Source organism: Limanda limanda, chromosome 16, assembly GCF_963576545.1.
Source record: "Limanda limanda chromosome 16, fLimLim1.1, whole genome shotgun sequence".
NCBI lineage: Eukaryota > Metazoa > Chordata > Actinopteri > Pleuronectiformes > Pleuronectidae > Limanda > Limanda limanda.
Genome location: NC_083651.1, coordinates 10,984,980 through 11,008,889, shown reverse-complemented (window position 1 = coordinate 11,008,889; position 23,910 = coordinate 10,984,980). Strand labels below are relative to the sequence as shown.

The 23,910-nt window shown below is 41.6% G+C and overlaps 3 protein-coding genes across 3 annotated transcripts; all 3 read right to left on the bottom strand.

Moving 5' to 3' along the window:
• Positions 1 to 7,035: 7,035 nt before the first annotated feature.
• Positions 7,036 to 9,536, bottom strand: gpr18 (G protein-coupled receptor 18). The gene is made up of 3 exons (XM_061088916.1): positions 9,476 to 9,536; positions 8,623 to 8,674; positions 7,036 to 8,361 (listed from the first exon to the last, which is right to left on the bottom strand). Exon 3 carries the CDS (start codon positions 8,352 to 8,354, stop codon positions 7,356 to 7,358), a length of 999 nt encoding a protein of 332 aa, XP_060944899.1. The 5' UTR covers positions 8,355 to 8,361; positions 8,623 to 8,674; positions 9,476 to 9,536; the 3' UTR covers positions 7,036 to 7,355.
• Positions 9,537 to 13,372: 3,836 nt separating this feature from the next.
• Positions 13,373 to 16,413, bottom strand: gpr183a (G protein-coupled receptor 183a). Its single transcript, XM_061088902.1, has 2 exons — positions 16,340 to 16,413; positions 13,373 to 14,630 (listed from the first exon to the last, which is right to left on the bottom strand). The coding sequence occupies exon 2, from the start codon at positions 14,604 to 14,606 to the stop codon at positions 13,452 to 13,454; it is 1,155 nt and encodes a 384-aa protein (XP_060944885.1). The 5' UTR covers positions 14,607 to 14,630; positions 16,340 to 16,413; the 3' UTR covers positions 13,373 to 13,451.
• A 5,795-nt stretch (positions 16,414 to 22,208) lies between these two features.
• si:ch211-184m13.4 (uncharacterized protein LOC798560 homolog) lies at positions 22,209 to 23,589 on the bottom strand. The gene is made up of 3 exons (XM_061089104.1): positions 23,241 to 23,589; positions 22,453 to 22,967; positions 22,209 to 22,373 (listed from the first exon to the last, which is right to left on the bottom strand). Exons 1-3 carry the CDS (start codon positions 23,587 to 23,589, stop codon positions 22,209 to 22,211), a joined length of 1,029 nt encoding a protein of 342 aa, XP_060945087.1.
• Between the last annotated feature and the right edge of the window lie 321 nt (positions 23,590 to 23,910).

Here is a 23,910-nt window from a genome sequence, read left to right as displayed (position 1 = left end):
CACGTGATTTTGAAAGAAAATTTGTTTGCGTCGGTCGCACGTTAGAAACGTCATCAACCCCCCCACTCGAGGATCCCCTGTTGTGTTCACACATCGACTTCACCTGGATTTCTAAGGACATTATATTTGGAGGCCAGGTGGAGAAAATCCGTAGACACTGCGGAGCGTCTCACTCAGATATTTGCAGTCACCCAGCTGAGAAAATATGGAGGAACCGGGTTCAGTGCATGTGTGAAAACAGATTAAATTACGAGCATTGTTGCCCAATGTAGTCTTCGCTTGCCGCTGTTTTAACAATGATACAACAATTTACGCGGGTAGGAGACGTGCTAATATTCAAGCAATCTTCCACAATTCTGCAACTTACAAGCAAATGCTTCCTGTTTACACCAGGGCACGCATGCCCAGTGTACATGAGTGGTCTTGATGTGTTTTCAGACTGGTTAGTATAAAACTCATACGGAGCCGAAACGCATGTGTGGACAGACTAAAGAGTTTTAGTTTGAATTCACTTTTTTCCAATGAAAATGTAGTCGTAAGGAGGTAGCTTCAGCAGCTTATTTAACAAATTGTTCGTAGGTTTCTTTTTTACGAGGTTGTTTGCGCTCGAAGCATCACTCAGGCCAGACCGTTCTATTACACAGCGTTCCCACATGTTCTGAGGAAACAGTAGTCTGGCCAGGGATCCAGAGCCGCACATGTTTGACAAACTGTACCTATGAACTCTGCAGCAACAGCAGTTCCAGCTGCGTCCTAATGAGCATTTATTGCGTCTCCACTGCAGCGAGCGCTTTGCCGAGCGCCGCTTCAAAGCCGAGCGGCTCCTTCCCGGGCTGCTTTACAGATGCGTCGCGAAAGCCGAGGCTGTTCTACTGTGGACGAATGGCTCTGTCTCTGGCTCCTGACAGCTGCGCAGGCTTGTTGTTCGCTCTCTCCTGAGTTGTTTTAATAAAGTTGTGCTGCAGGAGTAGTGAGAGAAGATTAATGGACGCACAGGAAGTGTGGCAGTTGTGAGAGGATGCAGGACAGAGCGGGCCAGCAGCCATCTGTTCCCTCTCCTTTACAGCTCTCTTAATGGAGAAGCAAACCAAACAACATGGATCTGAGCCCTGCAGACAGACACGCACACGCACACACACACACACACACACACACACACACAAACACACACACTCACACCTCAGTTGCACACACCTAAACACAAAACATCACTTTATGTGACAGAGATGAGAGCTAGGCTTTTGTCATTGTATTCCCTTGTTGGATATGTGTGTGTGCTGGTGCCTGTGAGTGTGTGGGTGTTTGTGTGTGTGTGCTGGTGCCTGTGTGAGCCGCTGCCTGCCTGTGTGTGCTTGTTTTTTTTTCTACCTTTCAGCGAAATAAAGTTGGGTGTGAGCCATGGCTGTGAGATTTAGATGAAAGACACAGCCTGGATGGAACGTGATTAAGAGATATGTTCTTGAGGCAAAACAGGACTTGGCATTTGCTGAGAGAAAAGCTAATCAAATTAAAGCAAAACATGGCCATTGTTGTGGAGTGTGTTCTCTGCCTGTGTCACGTTTGAAATGAAACACTGTCGAATAGATACCGGGCCGGTGTGTGTCTGCGCAGCATCACCAGCGCTCAGTGCTTTTATTCAGATTTACACACAGGCACTGACTAATGACGGTTGTGCCCAATGATGCCTAAAGCACTTTATGGAGCTGTCTGGGTTATAAAAAATGTTTACTGTGATGGAGCTGAACGGCTCACTGAAACAGTATTATTGTTTACAAGTTATTGTTTTAGATTAATTCACTCAGCAGAATTGTTAAAAATTCGGCGTCCAGCAGGCGTGACCACCTCCGGCCCTTCCCTCTGTAGGGGGGGATTTCGCGGTGACTCGCCTGCTTTTTTTAAAACCGGCGCTCCACGTTGATCAGTAGGAGCTAATGAAATCCAAAGTCGGACTGTTTCTCATTTTGTTTATTTGGAATGAACGCAGGCCATGTCACGTTAAATGACAGGACGCCTCCTCTCCCTCTTCCTCCCAGTGAAGACATCTGTACGACATGATGAAGTTTCCTCTCCGAGTATCAATCCTGTAATTGAGCTCAGGGAGAGGAGACGTGATGTGCACACAGAGGAAGTGGGAGCCCTCGCTCGCCCGTCCCTCCGTCCCTCCTTCTCTCTCTCTCTCTCGCTCTTTCCCTCCCTGTCTCGCATCCAGACACTAGGCTAACTCTGTGTCTTCACTCTTAATTCCCCGCGTATACATTAAATTTGTCCGTCACCTCTCTGCAGACGCTGCTTTAGCGTTAGCCGCCGCGAAAGTCTCTCATTGTCCGGGACGCACTGGGCCTCGGCAGAGAGAGAGAGGAGAGGCTCACGTGGAATCTCCGGAGAACATCTCTTCCCAGCGCCACATCCTGAGCGAGACGGAGGCCTGGAGCTACCATGTCTTTACTCGTGTCTCTTTATCTGTCTCGTAGCGTTGCTTTCCCGACGTCGCTCTTCGGATCCCGTGGATCATGAGGAAACTGAAGTGAGAGCGGATTAAATATTAACACAACCTGACACAGTCCCCGGCGGAGCTCCTTGGCCACTTCACATGATACAATTAAAAAACATCCCCGCGTGCATCGAGTGGGAACACTTATCAACAACGCGCTTGCTTCACAGAGTCAAAAAATAAATCTTATATTAATCTATGGAGAACCCCTACAAGGAGGAGGCCAAGGTTTCCATGCAGCCACTTAGCTGAGTAAGAGAGCTGGAAATAAAAACTCACAGAGAGGGAGATGAGGGTCTTACATTATTTATACGCGCTAATGGCGGTTGACTGTGCGCGCGCCAATCGGCAACAGAACAATCTGCTGAAATAGACACACGGCTGTAATCAAGGCCATACATTTCCTCTTCTTCTCCTGTTCTCGGCTAACTGCTCGGTCAATTGGAGTCAGTTTAGTAGCATTTGAATCTCTCGCAGTAGATTATCTCCTTTTAATGGAGACAAAGGACAACGCGGGAGGAGATGGCCACTAACAGAGGAGCAGATTATACCTCTGTGAAGCTATCCCGGACAAAACTGTGAACAGGGGGGAAACCGCACACAGCCCCGGCCCGCGACATATAAGATATCACCGTGCATCTACCGCAGATAAGAACAATAGCACATGTGCTTTACCTCGTTCTGTCCACAAAAGGAACCCATTAGTCTGGTTGTGCAGCCCTAAAGCTCAGCATCACAGGGGGGAGCCCGCCGCTACATGCACACACATGTGCCTCTCATTTCCTATGGCAGTCCAGGAGTATCCCTCAACATCCTATTGTAAAGTTTACCAGGGGAGAGATTTCGGCGCATTTAAAAAGTGCCCAGAGAGAAAACGCCAAACGATGTAAACGCAGGCAGCTGCTCGCCCGCTAATGCCGTACAGTAGACAAAGAGGCCCAGGCGAGGCTGGATGTGTACAGTATCTATATAACGTTATGGGCTCTCTTTCATCTCCTCCTGCGCTCTAATTGGAACAACATGAAGACTCAAGGTGTAGCAGGAGTGCAGGGAACCGAGCTTCCAACCGAATGGCGATTTTTTTTCCTGTTTTTTGCTGTCGCTCTCATTGCAAACACAGATTTGAGCGGCAGGTGTGTGTTTTTGAGATTTTAGCATGTTTGCTAAATTAGGTTACATCAAAAATATTAGCGTGACTTGAACCATTATTTACATTCAGTAGTTGTAGTAACAGATTAAATCTGGCCGTGTGGACTTTAGACCAGAGCTCCGATACGTGTATGGTCTGACAACTTAACTGGTACCCAAGTCCATCCCCATTGTCCCAACACTAATTATGTTAATTTCCTTTAATATCAAACTAGATTCATTTCAATCAGTCAATACAATTTTATCTGTTTAGCCCATATTCACAATTTGCTTTATAGATGTTATTATTATAAACAGTAGAGTGAGTAAAACTTAAAATCCTTTTAACAGGGAAATTATCCAGAAAACTAAGAGAGAATTGCAAGTGAGGGATCCTTCTCCCAGGAACTTGATTGGTCCTGGGAAATACCAGTCCATACCAGTCTCCTTAAATTCAAACTGCATTCATCTCCAAACTCTAATAAATATCAGATCCCTTAATATGAATCTTTTCATCAAGATCTCTATATCATTTCTTTAGAAATTCACACAAATTACAGAGAAAGTGATTTTCTTGGGTCCTGGATCTTCCCCCTGATCTGGATCTGCACAAGTCTTTCCCTGACTCAAATCTCATCTTTCCACATCAGCGGATAATCTGTACAGTAGTTTTTGGGTAATCCTGCTGACAAACAAATTTGGATATAAACATATCATCCTTTGCAAATTATATGATTAATAATGTCACTTTCTTTTTCTTCATTCGTCTTTTTCATACAATGTTTATCTGTCAGTGTTTAGACCCCCTCCCCCCCCCCCTCCTGATGTGGCAGAGTCAGGACATTTCATTCAACTGTACATTTGTTTTTTTAATACCATTAGCCTTCAACCATTAATTCTTAATCACTTTTAATTAACTGTTTCAGCCATTCGTTCACTGGGTAACGATTTCAAACCATTTATCTAAAACTTTGACCTTTTCCACCGTGTGGCCTGGACTTTTAACTATTGATTTTAACTATTTATATATTACTTGTGGCTATCCAGTTTAAAAATGAGTCTAAATCCAAAATACCATTGTAGCATTTGATAAATGATGCACACAGTCATTCACTTTTGCCAAAGTACACACACACACTAACGCACACACACACACACACAAACACATAGCATATCGTGTGCATACATACATATATTTGCATTACAGAAACAAATTCTTTAGAAACGCGTTTAATAGGAAAGTAATAGTCCAACAAATCAGAAAAGCAAGTACAGCGACACACTGTCATCATTATTTGATACTGTACTGACATGCAAACTCTATTAAGCTGTCTTCAAATATGCAAAAATGATATGATTTTACAATGATTACATATTCACTTCCCCAGCTGGCTGGCTCCAAGCGTCTCCATTTGTCATCGACTATTGTGTCCAATTATATGATTAGCTTTGAACACTCCAGCACTTCGAGAGCTCTCGTGTGTTCTGCCGCGCAGAGTGATTCACAAACAAAGTCATTACAACATGTATTCACACATATCAAATAACAAAACAGATGGCCACTGTGCTCGCCGCCTGATTTGTTTTCCACACGAGTGGTAGGGGAGAAAAAAAAAGAAAGTATTTTGTCTGAGCTGTGCTTAATGCTGACTGTTTTTTATTCCCAAAGAAGAGCAGCTGGCTGCCGCGCTGTTAGATCAGCTCCTATGAAAGACAATCTTGTTTTCATTAATTTCTCTACAACAAAGGCACTTGTTGGGAAGATTTAGAATTACAGCTGGTAAAGCTTCCGGATAATTCATCACAGGGACTTGACAGGAAACTTAATTGTTTTAAATGCCAGTTGCTGTGAGCGGCGCGGCTGGTTTTTCTTTGATGTCTAACAGGTGGGACAGATAGATGACCCTCTGATGTTTCATTTGACCTTTGACCCCCCCGGTCATCAATCCACTCGGAGTCCGCCGGCCAATAAAGCTATCATCGCGTGATGAACTGCACTTCCCAGAATTCCGTGGGAGATGGAAACATCGGAGTCTGCCTGGTCCCGTTAAAGGCGAATGTAAATCTACTTCCTCTGTATGGCCTGGTCATTTCTTGCATATGAACATTGTGTGAACCAATCAGGAAACATATGGACTCTCAGTGCAGTTTGTCCTTTTTACCGCTGCTGCACACCGACTTATCTCAGTGGGAATTTAACTGCTTGTAAAGACGTGAGAATGAAACACGGATAAAACCAGACTCACTTTAAGAAACACCACAGACACGGCGGCTTCCTAATTGTCTGAGACACTACGTAGTTACTCAGCTCCACTGACTCACTGTCTAATCCAGTTAGGACTGTGTTGCTGTGAAAGACACACTAAGTTGATTATTTTAGAAATTGGCAACACCAAATCAATTCTTAGCTCCTGAGATGTTGGTGCGTGACACGTATCAGAGCCGTCACATTCAAACATGAGTGTTTTTTTTACAGAGAAAAAATGTCACCATTTCAGATCATGTTAGCTCATCTGTCATTTGAGGAACGAAACTGCTGCAGAGCGCTGGTCAGCTGTTTATCCTTTTGGTTATTAATATCGAACAAATCACGGGGCCAAATGGCCATTATCAATACACAAACCAAGGGTGGAGTCAAAGTGGTGAACATCTCGCTTGATGCACATTCCACATACATAAAGCTGATTGAAACTAAGTAGCTAGATAAACTGATATTTCAGAATCTTGCTGCTATCTCCTGAGACCCGACATGAAAGCATCCCGGTGCAGCAAAGAGTTTTCTCTCCTAAGGTGGAGGTTGCTCTAAATCTAGCAGATAACCTCACTGACATCTCTTGAGGTTGTTACTGTAAATGCACTTCAAGTGACTGAATCATTTAGCATCTAATCAATATGATTCGCAATGCACCATAAACACACTTCAGTCCTGGTTGAGGGAGCCGTTACGGATGTAGTTAACTTCTCTTTTAGGCGTCGACTGCATTGAGAGACAAATGAAAGATTGTGAAGACGTTTGAGATGTAATAACATGCAGAAACCAAAAAGGGAGAAGTAACTCTGCACAAGACACAGAAGGATCCAGCACTATCCTCGTTGATCCTGCTCTGGCAGAGAGATGGGATCTAGCTGTGCCATGCTGCCATCACCTGGTCAATAAATTTCCAGCAACTTTAAATATGAATGTGTTGCAATTACAGATTTTATATGTTATATTAACTCTGCCATGATGCAACACTGAAGATAAAAAATACGTGGTGTACAGACCAAACAGGAAGAGCGAACAAGAACCCACCATTGTTTCCAGTGGGCTGCTGTGGAGGCTGTCAGACCCTTTAAGGTTGTCAGGCGACACAGTGAGGAGGGTTTCAGTATCTATTAACAGAGTCAGACCAAACACTGAGATACAGTGTGGTATATTATCTAAACCATCACCGGCTTTTTTTATTTCCGCTTGCATTTGTTACACCTGAGCCACAGACTCCGACGCTGTGTCTGCCAGAGCAGAGCTGCACAAAAAAAACATCTCAAGTCTCATGGGTGAGTCAATCAGCTCGGAACACAGATGTTTTTGCCACAACAGCAGCACTCCCATACTGTGAGTGTAAATTACACCTTGGAAATTAATTGCAAGTTTTGATCCTTTGGATAATGAACGATATTGGGGCGATACATGCAGTGTTACATTTGGCGGAGGGAATCCACAGAACACATATATGTGCGGTGTTCCACGGCTGCTTCATGTCATTGCACTGGTCACGTTGCTCATCGTGTGCCGGCTCTTCCGTCTCACACTGCGCAGATAGTTCCTGTACAGGATCACACTGATCACTCGGTCTTGGAACTGCTTGGAGACGATGTAATACAGAATAATGTCCAACACCGTGCTCATGTTCATCAGGAATGTGGTGAACACCGCCCACGTGCTAAACCCGCCATCTTGGCCCCTCCCCATGAAACGGAGCAGTAAACACACGTGGAAAGGCACGAAACAGACCAGCACCTGGACTATGAGCGTGATGATGATCCGGATTGACTTCTGCTTCACTTTAGGTTTGAGTCTCGAGGTGCGGCCGTGGATCAGGTTGTCCACGATGACGACGTAGCAGCCTATCATTATACATATGGGAACCAGGAAGAAGAAGATGAGTCGCACAAAGTTGACAGCGTTGTCCTGGCGTAAGTAGACGATGTCTTGCATCTTGACGCAGGTGGTGAAGTTGGAGATTTTATCGGGGTCGTGGTTGGAGAAGAGCAGGGGGACGGTGGAGCCCAAAGTCATGAGCCACACCCCCAAACACGCCAACACGGCCTTGGGGACGTTCCTCAGCTCCTTGCTATGCCGTGGCTGCACGATAGCCATGTAGCGGTCAGCGCTGATCAGAGCAAAGAGCCAAAGAGCGATGCAGGGGTAGAAGATGGTGAGAGCGGCCATCACCCGGCAGAAGATATCTCCGAAGGGCCAGTAGTCCTGGTGGTGGTAGACCATCCTGAAGGGAAGCAGCAGGATGAAAGTGAGGTCCACCATCGCCACGTTTATCATGTAGACAGTGACCGAGTTCCTCCTCTTGGTGGTGAGAGAGAAGACCCACAGGGCAGTGATGTTGACGATGACTCCGACGACGAAGATGAAGCAGTAGAAGATGAGACCGGCCAGGCGGTACTCCACCGGCCCCTGCTCCGGCTTCTCAGCACTGGACCCACCAGACATGTTGGAGTTGTTCAGATCCAGCTTCATACTGAAACTTACATAAGTCAGCAGGAAGAAAATGGTTTTCATGAATTTTTTTATAGTAAAATACCACTGTTTGTTTCCGCTAAACAATTTTTTATTTGATGTTTTAAACAGACAATCAAGTCTTTAATTAGTAATTCTACAAATTAACATTTGCTCCGAAAATTGCATTCAAAAGTTAAAGATGTCTTCATTGAATAAATCTTTTGACTGAAATATTAATATCAAATTACAAAATATCTGAAGAGAAAAAATAAATATTGCAACTTACTTTTGAACATGATGTGGAAATATTCACTCATGTGTCCATACGCGACTGAAATCTTGAAAAAACAAAAACATTAAAAATGTAATTAATATTGTCATTTATTTTCAGCAAACACTGATTTTGTAGTTGAAAGAAACGGATTTAAGAAATAATTGGGTTTCAAGAAGGAACACTGTGGTTGAAATAACCAGAAGTTGCGTATTTGTATTTTACAGCTTAAAACAGCACTTTGAATACTTATATCTTTAAAAGTGAAAAACAGGAAGACAAAGACAAATAGATCATTCTTAAAAAAGAAATATAACAAATAAATATATGTTTGTATTACAGGCATATAAAAAAGATCAGAGTTACTGGTATAGATGTGGAAGTGGAATCCTTACATGATGCGAGAAACCTTTGCTGCACTTGATGAGAAATCATGTGACTTCTGTGGTTTACATTTAAAAATACATGCCCCCGCCTTGGTACTGTACCTTCTGTCTTTCACTTTTATGATCATCATCAGGACGATCACAGAGTATTCATATTTTAATTATATTGAGTTATTTGCTTTGCTAATAAAAGTCTTGTAAAAGATCATACAAGATTATTCTTCTATCTGCTCCTTTTCATTCAAGATTTGAGATTTTGTGTTTGCATTTAAAACGTTTTGTAGATAAATGAAATCAACGTAAATGTGTGGATGTGAATATGAATGTGAGAATAAAATAACGAGGTGATTAACAGTTTGTACAAAAACCCAGCATCGATACACACAGAGAGTAAATAGCTTTAAAACATCCCCCTTTCTCCCCCAAGTTTAAGGCCACACTGATCCGGCCGCCTTCCCTGAACAATAAAAGACTGAACTTACCACAGAAATCAAACAAACATCTTGTGGGACTTGCACCAACATGTTCATGAAGCAGCGCTGCGATTTATCTGAGCACTTTGCTCTAACTGCACAAAACAGGGAAGTGAATGCTGAGTTCTCAAAAGGAGATGTGATGGAAACGGTGGTGAGACAGAGCACGGTGTGAAAGCCCCCATCACTTCCTGTGTCGGCCGTGGGCTGCAGTGGCTTCTGTACTTGAGATTCCTTTACAGTAGCTACGTAGCTGGAACACAAAGGGCTACAGCTTTCCACAGTCTGCAATTACACCCCCTTAAAGAAAATGATGTGCCATTAGAAGTGGGAGTGTGTTTGGCAGGCAGAGAGATGGCAGATTTAGGGCGAGTTATTGATTGGAAAAGTGGGGTCTGTCACAGCACATTAGTTCTCAGGGGAGTAATCCACAGCAGGTTGCTGTGAGAAGCATCTGCTGCTGGAGAGAAGTAATTAAAAACAGGATGTTGAGGCAGTTGCCATATAAACAGGAAATAAGATGGTGGTAATAGACACTTCACGCTGATGCTGTGAGATGGTTTTACACCACGTCGACTTAATGGATGCAAAGCGCATACCTCAGGTGAAACGCTCAAGGTCAGTCTGGACCTGGATTGAATACAGATGAACGTGTGTGATTAATGTGTGTGCGAGCTGGTTAGAGCCGTGAATTAGGACGTTTGGCTCAGAGAACATTGTGCAATCAAAACTTCCTCGCCCTGATCTCCCAACTGCTAGTTCTCATTCCGATTATAGATCATTCCAAACAGGAAGTAAATCATACTTTGCCACGAGTCGTGCAATTTCCTGCTCGTGCCGTCTGACGGCTCGCCACTGTCTGATTGACCTCTTCAATAGGTGACGTCTGTTTTGTACAGTTTATCCAGATTTGCCGTTTTCTCTGACACCTTTCTCCATGATTGCTACAGGATTTTTACCCCTTGTATTGTCACAACAGTGTACATACGGAAGATGCTCATCCAGTTGGATTCTTATTCCCGGGAAATAATTATCTATCGGCTCATCCTCTCGATGTGTCTTAAAAATCTCACAGCAGATGGTACTTTGTGCTCATTGCAAGATGTTGTTATGACAACAGTCTGTGATGTTTCATCTCCTTGTTACTTGTCATGTGGTTGCCTCAGTGAGTTCACCACTCCATGATAAATAATAGCCTGTATACAATGATTATAGTATATATAATATATGTGTTACAAGCATTATATCAAGACAACATTGGGTGAAATTAACAATTTTGTTATCTTCCCTGGATTTTTTTGATTTGTTACATTTTGTCTGATGTCAAACAGACAACGATGACATTTAAAGGAAAAGGAGTAGTTGCTCCTGTGTTGTTACATCTGTCATTTTTGGGATTAGGTGCTCGATTTCTGTCAAAAACGTTTCTACTTCCTTTACCATTACCTCATTATCCTGCTTTACACTGTCCTCTAGAGGTTGAAAGTGAATACTACAAAACTGAGTAAGTGCCAAATGTCTTTTCTTATTTATGGATCGATCAATTTCACTGCATATAATTCAATGAAATATTAATCCATTGTAAAAAGATTTGCTCAAACCTTACATACTTCTAAGTTGTAAAGTAAAAAGTCTAAATGATTCAGTTCACACACTTATAGGATACACTGTTATAGAATATGATATCAAATGATTATATCCTGCTATTAAATTCAAAGTTAAAGATCTACTCTACACATGCTTCAAGGTATAAAATATAATGTGATTTTTGCTCATTTCAAAAGTTCCAGATGAATTCAGAATGGAGATTTCCCGCTTAAGGGTCTTAGTCACTTTCCACTGCTTGGCTTTGGGTTTACTCTCTCTAAAATGTAAACTGGTATAAGTAACATATGTAAAACAAAAAAAAAAGCCAGCATTTAGAAAGTAGGTTAAATCACATGAACTTGCCTAACTTAAATTACATTTTTATTATTTTTATATTGTAGTAGGCTATAGATTTGGTTGCTTACATTTCTTCAGTTTTTTTAAAATCATAATAAAATAATCAATAAAATAAAAATATAAAATTGCACAATGACACATTTATCCACCATGCTCTAAATCTGCTCTAACAACACGCTGACAATAACACTTACTCATTTTTAAATATAATTTTATTTCAGATGTTATTTTAATAGGCTCAAACATTTGAACAAATTCAGAAAAAAACAGTTATTAACAGTTTCACTTACAATAAGTTCAATTTAGAAACATTGAAGTCAATAACTTTATAACGACCTGTGGTGAGGAGGAGGAGCAGGAGGAGGAGGAGGAGGAGGCCTTCATGGCCCTTCATAGTCTAGAGTCTGGAAAAAAACCTGACATATATATATAAAGTATATAGTCTAGACTCTAGACTATATACTGTATATATATATGTCAGGTTTTTTTTGGTTTGCCGTCACAGTTGCCCCTTTGATAAACAGTTTGTCATTGAAGCAAAATTAATTCTGGGATAGTTTGGGCTGGGAAGGATCCACCAGTTGGACCATTGGTTTCTGTTGGACGCTTTATTTGTCAGCTGCATTTGAAGGAGCCGTCGGAATGGGACAGCCCTGTCGCACCAGTGTGAATATCTCAAAACAAATGTGGGCCTTCTTTTTGCAAAGGTGTCCCAAGCATAAAACAAGCATAAAACAAATCCCGGCCACCTTTGGCACCTTTGGTTGAAACAGTATGTGGGTCAGATGAAAATGTGACAGTGTGACAGTGTGGGCCAAGACTGGGCCAAAACAACGCTGCTATGTGGGATGCATGGGAGTGAAAGGTCCCATTACAACAATAGTAAAGCTTCTAAAAAAGCCACCTTGGCATTTCTGCATCTTAATCAGGGTCATGTACCTAAAGTTAACACACACGACACATCCATTTGACATGGATGTGGCCCTCACCTCTCACCATGTCGCACAGTTGAGTGAGCTACAAAATCCTCACCAGAACATTTAGCTAGTTTAACTTTGTAGCTTGGTCCAGTCACATTTGTTAAAAGGGAAGAGGCAGGGTTATTGACCAATACTGCATATAGCCACCAGGGGGCAATCAAGACCCTATGACAAGATCTCACGAGAACTGCAAAAGTAACTTGGAGGTTATCAGAGAACATTATGGCTAAAATCACAGTGTAAATGACGCCGCTTCGAGGCGAATTTGAACAACAGGGCTTACGCACACTTGGATGACATCACAGGAGCAGTATGGAGGCTTTTCTTTGTTTTTTTCTGTATTTTTTACGTTTGAAGAAGTGAAGCAGTTACTTCAGTTGTATTGATTCAGCTGCAAGGATGTTTACCCCTGAAACTGAACTGTTTTGTGGACTCAAACACTTCACCCACCACTAATTCACTATCTACTATAGTTATCTCTGTCGAGGGCTGAGTAGATTAAGAGTGAATTTTAATTTGTGGGTGAACTATCGTGTTTGTGTTCACGTCCATTTTAGCATCAGCAAACTAATTCTAAAGCAGCTGAAGTGATGATGTGATTCTGCCGATAGTGAGGTGATAAACCTAAGGTTGAACGGTTTTCCTGAGAATTTACAACTGACCTGAATCTCAATGTCTGTGAATGTGATTTCACTTCCGGCTTAACAACTCACTTCCTTAAAAAAAACAGAAAACAGATGAGGATGGATTCGTTGTGAGGTCTGACCGCAAATATTACATCCTAGCTTTCAAAAAATGTAACACATGTTCATCAACGTCTCTTTCAGCTCTTTCCCGGTTCAGTGTTCACTTTCAACATGCTCGGCCTCATCAGTTTACTGACTGGACGCCTTATTTTATTCTTCAAAAACAGTTTTCTTTTCCTTGAGATGTTGATGGTCTTCCATTCTGTACACTAATCTGATCCAATACAGCAGAGTCCATATAAATGTTCAGATCTGTTTGTGTGAGACCTGATCGAAACAGTCCCACTGAGAGGCAAACGTTTCTCACATCTTATTCTACTCCTGGTGGCTCAGCTCTTCATTTTGCTCGCTAACGTATATCCTCCTCTCTTTGAGCCTGTCGCTGGCTGCACCCGTAGTGGAGCAGCTGAGTGGGATCTTGTTGCCATCGATAATATCCTTGGAGGAGCCCTCGGGTGACGTCCTCACCACGCTGGAGAAGGACCTGCTGACCTGCAGCCTCAGCAGCTTCCTCAGTTTCCTCTTGTAGCCCTTGCAGGCGAAGAAGTAGATAAATGGATCCAAGCAGGAGTTGAGGTTCATCAGACACACCGTGATGTGCAGTGACACCTGGAAGGCTGTGAGATCGGCGCAGTCGGTGCCCGACACCAGCTTGCGGATCATGTACTGCAGGATGTTGATGTGATAGGGGCTGAAGCAGACGACAAACACCAGAGACACACAGCAGATCACGCCGATGACCTTGCGACTTCGGCCCGACCTTTCTGTCAAATAGTTGTTCTTGGCTGTTAAGTGGAGTTTGGAACATAAGACGGCGTAACACACAAGGATGGTGATCACAGGGATGACGTAACCCAAGAAGACAGCCCCAATCAGTATAGTGGCAATGTGGTCGACCTTCTCAAAGTTGGGGTATTCCATGCAGGTAATGTGGCCGTCGGCTTCTTCGTTGGTCATGGGCATTCCGAGGAGGGGGAGGGTCTGCCCCAGGACCAGCAGCCAAACGCCAACACAAATGTAGCGCACGTTGCTGACTTTCCTGAGACGGGCGAAGCGCAGAGGCAGGACCACGGCGATGAAACGATCCACGCTGAGGCAGGTCATGAAGTTGACCCCTGCGTAGGTGTTGATGTAGAAGATGAAGCCCGAGATCTTGCACAGCGACTCGCCCATGGGCCAGTGGAAGCCCAGAGCATAGTAGACGATCCTGAAGGGCAGAGACAGGGTGAAGATGATGTCGGACACGACCAGGTTGAGGGAGTATAAGGTGGTGGAGTTCATTTTCTTCATGTTGGGACGGATGACGTGAAGGGCGAGGCAGTTCCCGAGCAGACCCACAACGAATACAGTACAATACAGAATGGGTATGAAGACCCGGGCGTAGTCCCGGTGGTCATACAGGGTGCTGCAGGTGGAGCCGTTGTTGGCGGGTGAGGTGGTTAAGGTCACAGGCACAGCGGTGGAACCCATTTTGGATATTGTAGGAACCAGCAGCTGCAAAAGTGAAAATAAAATGAGTCGATGCTTTTGTGAAACTCAGGGATTTTACATGGGATTTCTGTTTGGTATTAAGCATCAAGTTAAAGGACAGTCAGACAGGTAAAACCCAATGAAACTCTCATTCAATGCTGAAATGAAACTCTTTTCTTCAACCCAGATCACAAGAGCAGGTTTAAGACTCGCTTTCAATAAGGAAGTTACTGTATTTTGCATCACTACACACGACTTAAACAGCTATTGCCTCAAAAGTAAGTCCTTTAGTGTGCTTGTTTAACAGTAGCAAGGTTTGATAGTTTCTATAAAAAAAGATGTATATGATAGTATCAATGTGACCTATAATAATGGAAAATAATTATATGCATTTTGACAAATAACATTTACTTTTCATTTAGTTCTAGTGTTGAATAAATACCGTTTATTATTATTATTATTATTATTTTTATAATTATTATTATTATTATTATTATTATTATTATTATTATTATTATTATTATTATTATTATTATTATTATTATTATTATTATTATTAAGTTAGTCTTAAGTGTCCTGTTCAACAGAAGTTGTTTTTGTGGTGTGTGGTGCCACCTTGTGGATATTTTGTAGCAAAGCCCGACAGGGACAAAACTCCACTTTCATGCTTTTCACCAATCAAGATTTGTTGTCAGTAATGACTTTGCTAAAATGAAAAATGTTTAAATTTCAGTTTAACAACAGCTTTCAAGTTGCTCTTTTTCCACTCATCACATTTGGCTTTTTTTTATTCTGTAACTTGACGTAAAAAGAGCAATAATATCACAATATTATAATTATATTTGATTAAAGACGATACATGAAGACGAAAGGAAAGAAGAGTTTTTGTGAAAACTGAAATTCAACCGTCCCCTACACTATTAACACGTTGTCCACTGATGCACGCCCACAGGACAGAAATGTGTTTGTGAACCTAAAAGTGAGATGAAGGAAGTCTGTGAACAATAACACGCAGCTTTACTGTGATTCTGAATGCAGCTGCAACATGCACTCTCACACTTTAACTGCAAAAAAACACTTGGTGTTGAAAGATGGCCTTGCAAATGAGGAAGTCTGCTTCCCCAGGGTGCCCTGCTTCAGAATGGCTGGCAGTCGGAAAGTCACATTGTTTGAGCCAAAATTAAAACCCGCTCCCCCTGTGGCTTTCTTCTTATGCAGCAGAGAAAACCCATTTCCGACCATATTTAGGGCAAACATGCAACATCGCAATAAAAATATGTTATATACATACATTCAGCAGGTTTAAAGTCATAAGGTTTGAATCTCAATAACATATGCTTTTACTTTTCTTATGGGGATTAGACTTTATCAAGTGGTTTGCCTCAAACTGTGGGTTTCATTTCGATTTGTTGCTTTCACTCTGGCTTAAATAATTATTTTTGCACAGAAATTGCCATATAATTATTCCTTCTTTATTAATTTCAAACTGCAGTAGATACAGTTTGTAAAGGAGCGATGATGATGATGATGATAATGTGATGGTGATAAGAATAAATACAGTTTTATTTCCCACTCTTTTTGCAAATTAGATTTCAAGAATTTCGCAGAGTACATCGGATCAACCCATCACCAGCTAAATGGCAAAACTAAAAAGTTGTCTTCTTGTTACAGGTCAGAAACAAAACACACACACACACCCACATTTCTTTCCCCAAATACTTCTACAAACTCACCTCTTGGATGGACTCTGCTCAAACGGATCCAGACAGCATGGAACAAAGTTTCTCTCTACTATAAGAGCTGTCCTGACACTCACCCCCACCACGCCACGCGGAGTGAGGACATGACACACAGAAATCAAGATCCGTATATGCTGCCAGTAACCATAGTGACAAAATATCCTGTTGTAGCTCTCGCTCCCTCCCTTTTCTCTCTCTCTCTTCACATATGCATGCTTGTGTCTCTACCTCCCCACCCTCTGGTTTAACCTTTACAACTCTCTATCTCTCGGAAAATCACAGTCTGCAGAGTGTCCAACGCATTTTCATTAGTAATATTGGCCTTTTGAGGCATGTGCGACCTATAACGGGGAAAAAAAATCTTAGCCCAATGCAACGTGCTGTGCCATGTGTTTACCCACAGCAGGATGTGGCTGCAACTTGTTTTCTTGATAGAAAGACTTATTTTGACTATAAGGCCGCAGTATCTTATTTTTGCATAAATTGCCATGACTCAAATTCAAAACATTTTGGGAAATCTCCCTTCAGACAAGAACAAATGAGTGACAGCTCAAACACCGAACTTCCCCTTTACTCCAGAAACACCTTTGTTTTGAGTTTCATGCTGAAGAATGACGTTCTGAAAGACGAGAGCAGCAGTTATGACAGATTTGACTGTAAACAAAGATCTCGCTTGAGATTGTGATGAATGTCACGTGTGTGGCAGATGTTTACCTGGTGAAGGAAATATGATTTTTTTTGATATTTTAAACAAATTCACCCGTAATTCTGTGTTTGGGTGTCAAAAAGCATCAACGATAAAATACAGGTCATGGTTTGAGATGTGGTTTCAGATCAGACCCTAAAGAAACATATTCGCTTTGGAGTGAGACATCAGAGACAAGTTTAAATGTAGCATGTCAAGCTTTGATACTACATGAAAGGAAAAAGAAATAACTCGTTTATGTTTTCTCAAATTAACTTAAAGAAATAAATCAATATTAACAATATTTAAATCAGGGTTTGGTGAACAGCTGGTGTTTTCCGTACTAACTCTGCGGTTTTCACACCTTTGAATCACTCCAGATACACTCCGTGTCAACACAAGCATGATGGTATGTATTAAAATGTAACTTCACATTATTAGATTTCAATTCTATTTTGATTGATCCATATGCTCAGTATTGACTATATTTCCCTCTCAAGGGGCAAGACAGCGGAAAAGAGACAGAAAAATATTTCTGTTTAACAAATGTGGAATCTTGTGCTTGGAATTTTATTTGCTGCCAAATACAAATAAATTCATAGTCTGTTTTTGTGTTTTTTTATGACCACAACCTTCCTTTGTTGAAAACAAGCAGAGGAAGCAGTGTAACTTCCTCATGCCCTGGCCTTGTGGGTCTGACTCACCGGGCCTCAGACGGCCAGATCACACCCAACGCTGACAGACAGCAGCATGGTATTCTGCCACGGCTATTCATAGCACACAATGGGGCTGAATACCCCCCAATGTTTTTTAAAACATGTGGCACCTATAATATCTTTACAATCTGCTGTTAGATATATGGGTCTCAATTCAACAGAGAAGATATGATAACAGTAATAATAATGTCAATTTTATTTATATAGCACATTTAAAACAACTTGGTTGTTTTACAAAGTAAAAGGAACAACAAGAAAACAGCACAGCACAATACATCAAAATACAGATGGTCAAAATAAAAGGAAATTGACTAAAATTTAATAAAATCTGCAGGGATATAAAATAATTTGAACAATGATTTAAAGTGTGATAGAGTGGAGGCAGGTGGAATATGGAGTGGTGAGCTGTTCCACTCGTCTGCTCTGGTTATGAGCCTCATTTTAGGAGAGTCCAGGGGCAGCTGAGTGGTCTGATCTGGCTTGGAGACATTGAGCTAGTTAAGGCGGTGCCAGTCCATTAAGAGATTAAAACAGTTAACCATAAGCTAGTTGAGGGTCTATTAGTTCTGGGTGTCCATTGTCCAAGCACAATGACCCCAGTCTCGATAATAATTATAATACAGGAACTAAAGACTGAAGGTTGGTTTGTTGAAAAAAAAGTGTAATTTCTCAGTAAAACGTTTGACACCAATGTTGGTACATCCTGTTCAGAGAACGCCTTCAGATAAAATGTTCAAAAAGGAAATTGTCTGATTCAACATCTACCGCTAATTTATAGGGGAGGTTATCATTTTACTGATCTCACTTGTTTTTTATCTGTAAGGTGGATGAATGTAAGATATTCTGAAGTAGTGTTATGCTGATGCCCCAGTACATCGTTGTCTACTGTAAGTTTATATTTCTGTGTATTTAGGCTAAAAGTTCTCTTTCGTGGATTTGAATTTACATTTGTTATCTATTTCCCCATTTGGTTAGCCATGTTGTAACAATATCAAAATATGTCAAATGAAGTTGATAATTCAAATGTCAGACTCCGGGACATAGAAAGAAAACAATAACATGATCTAGGCAACAGGACTTCAAGTCTAAAACACATGTCAAGACTTTACCCTGTATGACAGCTGTATATCATGGATGTAGTTTAATAGTATAAGTGACCCAACTGGTACTAAACATGGTACAAGTATAAGTTAAACTACAAAATTGCTGCCCTCTCTATTGTTTTTTCAATAAGCGGTGAGGATTAGATTGCATGAGAGGTACAGGAAACTTCTGCGGCTGCTCTTTATCTCTAGAAAAAACATGTTGTGTCAGAAAAATGAACATCTAACGGCCATCTTTAATTTCTACTGCACTTTCTTATAACGGTTTTTAGCACCATGACACAGAAGAGCCAATTACAGACCAAATCAAACATTACTTTAAATTACCACATCTGGAGTGGTACTACTACTTTACAACCATAAATTATATGAACTACCTTTTTATAATAATTAATAAAATATCCGTTTATATTTAACTTCATCTTTTACTTGAAGTCTTGTTAAGCTTTAGGTATTTGGCTGTATTGGACGAACTGTGCCTTGTGCAGAACAGATGTGAAGCCCTGTAGATGTCAGCACTTTAAAATCATGATCATGCTTTGATTACAACATCCATTGTGTTGGTGTGTTAAACCCAAACAGTTGCACTGTAACTGTTTGGGTTCAAGTGACTGCAGTGACCTCTCACAGCGGGTCAGTAGGAACTGGCTGCACGTACAGCAGTGGGTGTGTTGTAATCACTGGCATGTGGCCGATATTCCATTTAGTGCTGCTGTTGCCACTTCATAAAAAGTTCATAGATTTAAGCCAAATGAGTTTAAATTGTTCTTCAGCCCTAAAGTAAAATGAAAGGTTTAATATTGAGTGCTTTTGAAATACCATACATCATCTTTCCTCAATAAGTTTTTTAATGATTTTCATATAAATCCAGGACAAACAGTTCTCTCTACTGGTCAGAGAAGAGTACTGCAGCTGTCGGGGATCACTCACAGTGGGGTAAACAAGGGAGGGGACGTGGTCAAAGGTTTTTTTATTTGACACCTGTTTAGAGAACATGAAGACTTCTGTTGTAACGCCAGTGAGTCACCTAATGGCAGCAATGTCTTCACTGCTCTGTCAGAGGAAAATTCTCTTTTAATTCAAGACATTTCTAAAGACAAAATCTAAAGCCTCAACGATTTTCTGTCTTTTTGACCTACGGCTACACCTGCAACCCACAACAATGTTACTCTATCAGATACAATAGCTGAAGGAGAAGTGCATGTTTATCATCTGAAACTACATTTTGTGTTATTTTAAATATGCTAAAGAGTCAAATCTAATATTTAAAATGTATGAAATTAGATATAAAAAAAAGAACAGTTTATTGCACATACAGTAGAAGTAGTGGCTAGAGGTGTTGTGTTAACAAGTGATTATTATCAGATAGATTGGTTTACCAAAAGTAAAAGTGCCAAACACCACAAGAAGCGCTCTTTACTCTTATATGACAGATCTTTGATATTTATATTGCATCAAATTGCAATCAGTCGTAAATATCAGTACATAAATGTGCCTGATTCTTTTCATCGAGATCCTTTAATTGAGAAATTGAGGAAATGCAATGTTGAAGGTTCAGTTTGCAAGATTTAGTGACATCCAGTGTGGAAGTTGCATGTTGCAGCTGAATACCCCTCACCTCACCCTTCCCTTCCAAACATTAGAGAGAACCTGTGGCAGCCTACAATTGTCATAAAAACTGAAAAAGGTTTTTAGTCTGTCCAGTCTGGGATGCTGTAAAAAACATGGCGGCTTCCATAGAGAGGACCCACTTCTGATGTAAATATTAAGAGCTAATTTTAGGCTAAAGAAAACAATTGAGAATGATCACACACTAGTAAAAACATCCCTAGGATTATTTTATGTTTGTGATTTTGCCAATACATCCCTTTCACCTAAATCTTACACGCCCCTCCACCAAGTAACGTTGTAATCCGTCCAGTAACTTTTGCGTAATCTTCATTAGCTCCATATTTATAAATAAACATGCAAAACCAACCAATGAACAAACTGACTGGGTTGAAAATTCAACCTCCTTGGCGGAGACAAAAATCTATACTTTCTATACATGCAGCCACGAAGACACAAATTATCGCAGGATTGAATTTGACAATAGAAAAAATACAGAATAACTCTAAACTAGATTAGATTCAATAAACTCTCAAGCAGATCTTATTTTAAGATGAAACTTATGCGTGAAGTTAATCAGGGGTCCTTTACAGCTAGTAGTAGTAGTAGTAGTAGTAGTAGATTTCATCAGCTCTCCCATATTATTATCTCTTATTTACTTAATAAGTGGCATTTAGGGACCTTGGGTTCACTCGTCTTTGTGATCAGACTCTTGACAAATTAGTTTCACAATGATTTCAACACACACCAGTAATCACTCAAACCAGTTTAAAATGACTTCATGACGCCATATTTATGCACAATCTTTTCTGCTTCTGCAAGATCATAGGGCAGCATTTCCAGAAACTCAGGAAACGATAGAAGTTAAATTTAAATGCTGAGTTCTGCACTATAAACAGACAACCTGCAACTGCACCTGCTCAACCACACACACAAACACACACACACACACACACACACACACACACACACACACACACACACACACACACACACACACACACACACACACACACACACACACACACACAAGCAGCAGCTCTACCACAAGGTGCGGGAGCCAGGAGGAATGAGGCCTGTGAGAGGGAGCAGGAAAGGTGGGTGAGGAAGTGGTGTTGGTATTTATCGACACACTCCCACACACGTCAGATGTGGCTGTAGAAAGAGCGATACACAACGTGTTCTCATTCTGGCAAACTTCTCGCAGAATGCAAAACAGTTCCAATCTTGTTCTTATAAAATTCTTGATTGTAGGAGAGCAGATTACGTTCATAAGTGTGCAGTTTATAAAGTGAATTTACATTAAATTAAACACTCTACTTCACGTATTCGCTTTTCTTCATAAAGGAAGTGAAAGCAGCTGCTGTGCTTTAATAACCACAACGTTTTTATAAAGAGAAAAAAGTAAACGTATTAATCAGGGTTAGGAAAAGTCATGCACAAGAAAAGAGCTCTTTATCACACAAACTTTGCTTATCAAAATTTTTTTTGCTGCTGTATATTACCACTGCGTAAGAAAAACAAGAATAAGATCATATGAAAAGGAAAATGCAATCGATATGTAACGATACATTTTATACAGAATTCTCAAACAAACATCATTTGGCTCAAACGTTTTTTTTTTACAACATATATTTACATGCACACATGTTATTTGCAAAGTGTGAAAGCGATAGTAGCAGAGTAAACGAAAATCTTCTCTGTGGCACTATTTGTTGGCACATCTCTATAGCACCCGGCTGTGGTTTCGTTCAGGTGTTGCTGCTGCTGTTTTCAGCAGTCATTTTTGTGGAGGCACCGGAAGTATATAGATAGTCCTTAAAGAGACTCATCACCCGCTTCTTGTAGGTCTTGATGGCAAAAAAGTAGATGACTGGATCCAAGCAGCAGTTGAGATTCATCAGTGAAACCGTCATCTAAAGGGAGAGGACGGATTGTGAGGAAGAAAACTGATGAAGGATTGTGTTAAGTCAAATAAAAACAATTTTTCCTTACCTGTAAAGAAATCTTAAAGGCCCTCAGCTCCTCACAGGATGGCTGGTGGTTGATCTTTCTGGACATGAACTGCATGACGTTGAGGTGGTACGGGCTGAAGCACGTGATGAAGGTGAGGAGGATGACGAGGATGATGGTGTTGGCCCTGTGGTTCCTCCTTGATCGGCCGGTCACCGTGCTCTGCCTGGCCGCCGCTCGAAGCTTCAGTTTGATCTTGGCGTAGCAGCCCAGGATGATGGCCAGGGGGCAGCAGAAAGAGACGGCGCAGGCCAGGAGCAGGAGGTAAGGAGTGGAGCTGGAGCCTTCGAAGGTGAAGTACTCCATGCAGGTCCGTCTCCCCTGGTGCTCGCGCAGCATGCTGCGGAACATCAGGGGAACTGTCTGCAGAGAAACCAGAGCCCAGACCAGGCAGCAGACCCTGCGGACCACCCTCGCGCTGCGTAAACACTGCAGCTGGTGAGGATGCACCATGGCCAGATACCTGTCCAAGCTGATGCAGGTCATGAAACCAATACCTGGACGAAGAAGAAGAAGGGATGTAGGCTTATCATATACAGAACAGCCTGGCAAAGCAAAGATTGATTTCACAGATAGAGACCAAAGATCATTGAAGCCAAATGGGCTCGAAGAAGGTGGGGGTCCCATTCATATAATTTGTAAAAAGTATTTTAAAGTTTTTGTTTTTTTTTGCTCTACGTCCTAAGCATCTACTCTCGTCTATCCTGCTGCTCAGAATGGAAAAATAAATGTCTAAACATGATTTAAAGACGTGGTTGCATTGATATTACCTGCATAGGTGTTTGCAAAGAAGAGAAGCGTGGTCAGTCTGCAGAGAAAGTCCCCGAAGGGCCAGTCAAAGTGACGGATGTAGTAAGTGATCCTGCCCGGCAGCGCCAGTGTGAAGAGGGTGTCGGAGAGCGCCAGGTTGACCAGGTAGATGGAGGTGGAGTTGAACTTGTGCTTCCTCTGGCAGATCACATAGAGAACCAGGCTGTTGCCGCACACGCTGATCAGGAAAACCACAGAGTAGAAAATGGGGAAAAGGACCACCGCTGCTCTCTGGTACACAAACACGTCGCAGCCGCTCTGGTTCAGGGAGTCGGAGGCAGAGATCTGGGTGATGTTATCAGCAGCCATCCCACCTGTCAGCCTGAGGAGAGGAACACACTGTAACTCAATCATTTTTGAAGCAGGACAGTGTGTATAGTGTGTGTATACAAAGGAGTAAGAGCATCATACTTACAGGAAGAGATGCGTTTACTGTGAATGCTGAAGTGTCTTCTGGGTGTAAAGTGAACAGTGAGACTTTAAATCCCTCTGAAGAAGTTGTGTGAAGTGTTCAAATCCCACCTCTCCTTTCTGACATCATACCTCTGTCAAAGGTTGTCCTAACCTAACCCCTGCACTCAATTCAGGCACTGAGCTTAACAGGAAGCTTTAGGGATTGTTGTGCATTGA

Excerpts from the sequence above, each read along its gene's own strand:
- gpr18 (XM_061088916.1), bottom strand. The coding sequence starts at position 8,354 with ATGAAGCTGGATCTGAACAACTCCAACATGTCTGGTGGGTCCAGTGCT.
- gpr183a (XM_061088902.1), bottom strand. The coding sequence starts at position 14,606 with ATGGGTTCCACCGCTGTGCCTGTGACCTTAACCACCTCACCCGCCAAC.
- si:ch211-184m13.4 (XM_061089104.1), bottom strand. The coding sequence starts at position 23,589 with ATGGCTGCTGATAACATCACCCAGATCTCTGCCTCCGACTCCCTGAAC. Across the intron at positions 22,968-23,240 it reads CTTTGCAAACACCTATGCAG|GTATTGGTTTCATGACCTGC; the intron begins GTAATATCAATG and ends TTCTTCGTCCAG. Across the intron at positions 22,374-22,452 it reads CCTTTAAGATTTCTTTACAG|ATGACGGTTTCACTGATGAA; the intron begins GTAAGGAAAAAT and ends CTCTCCCTTTAG.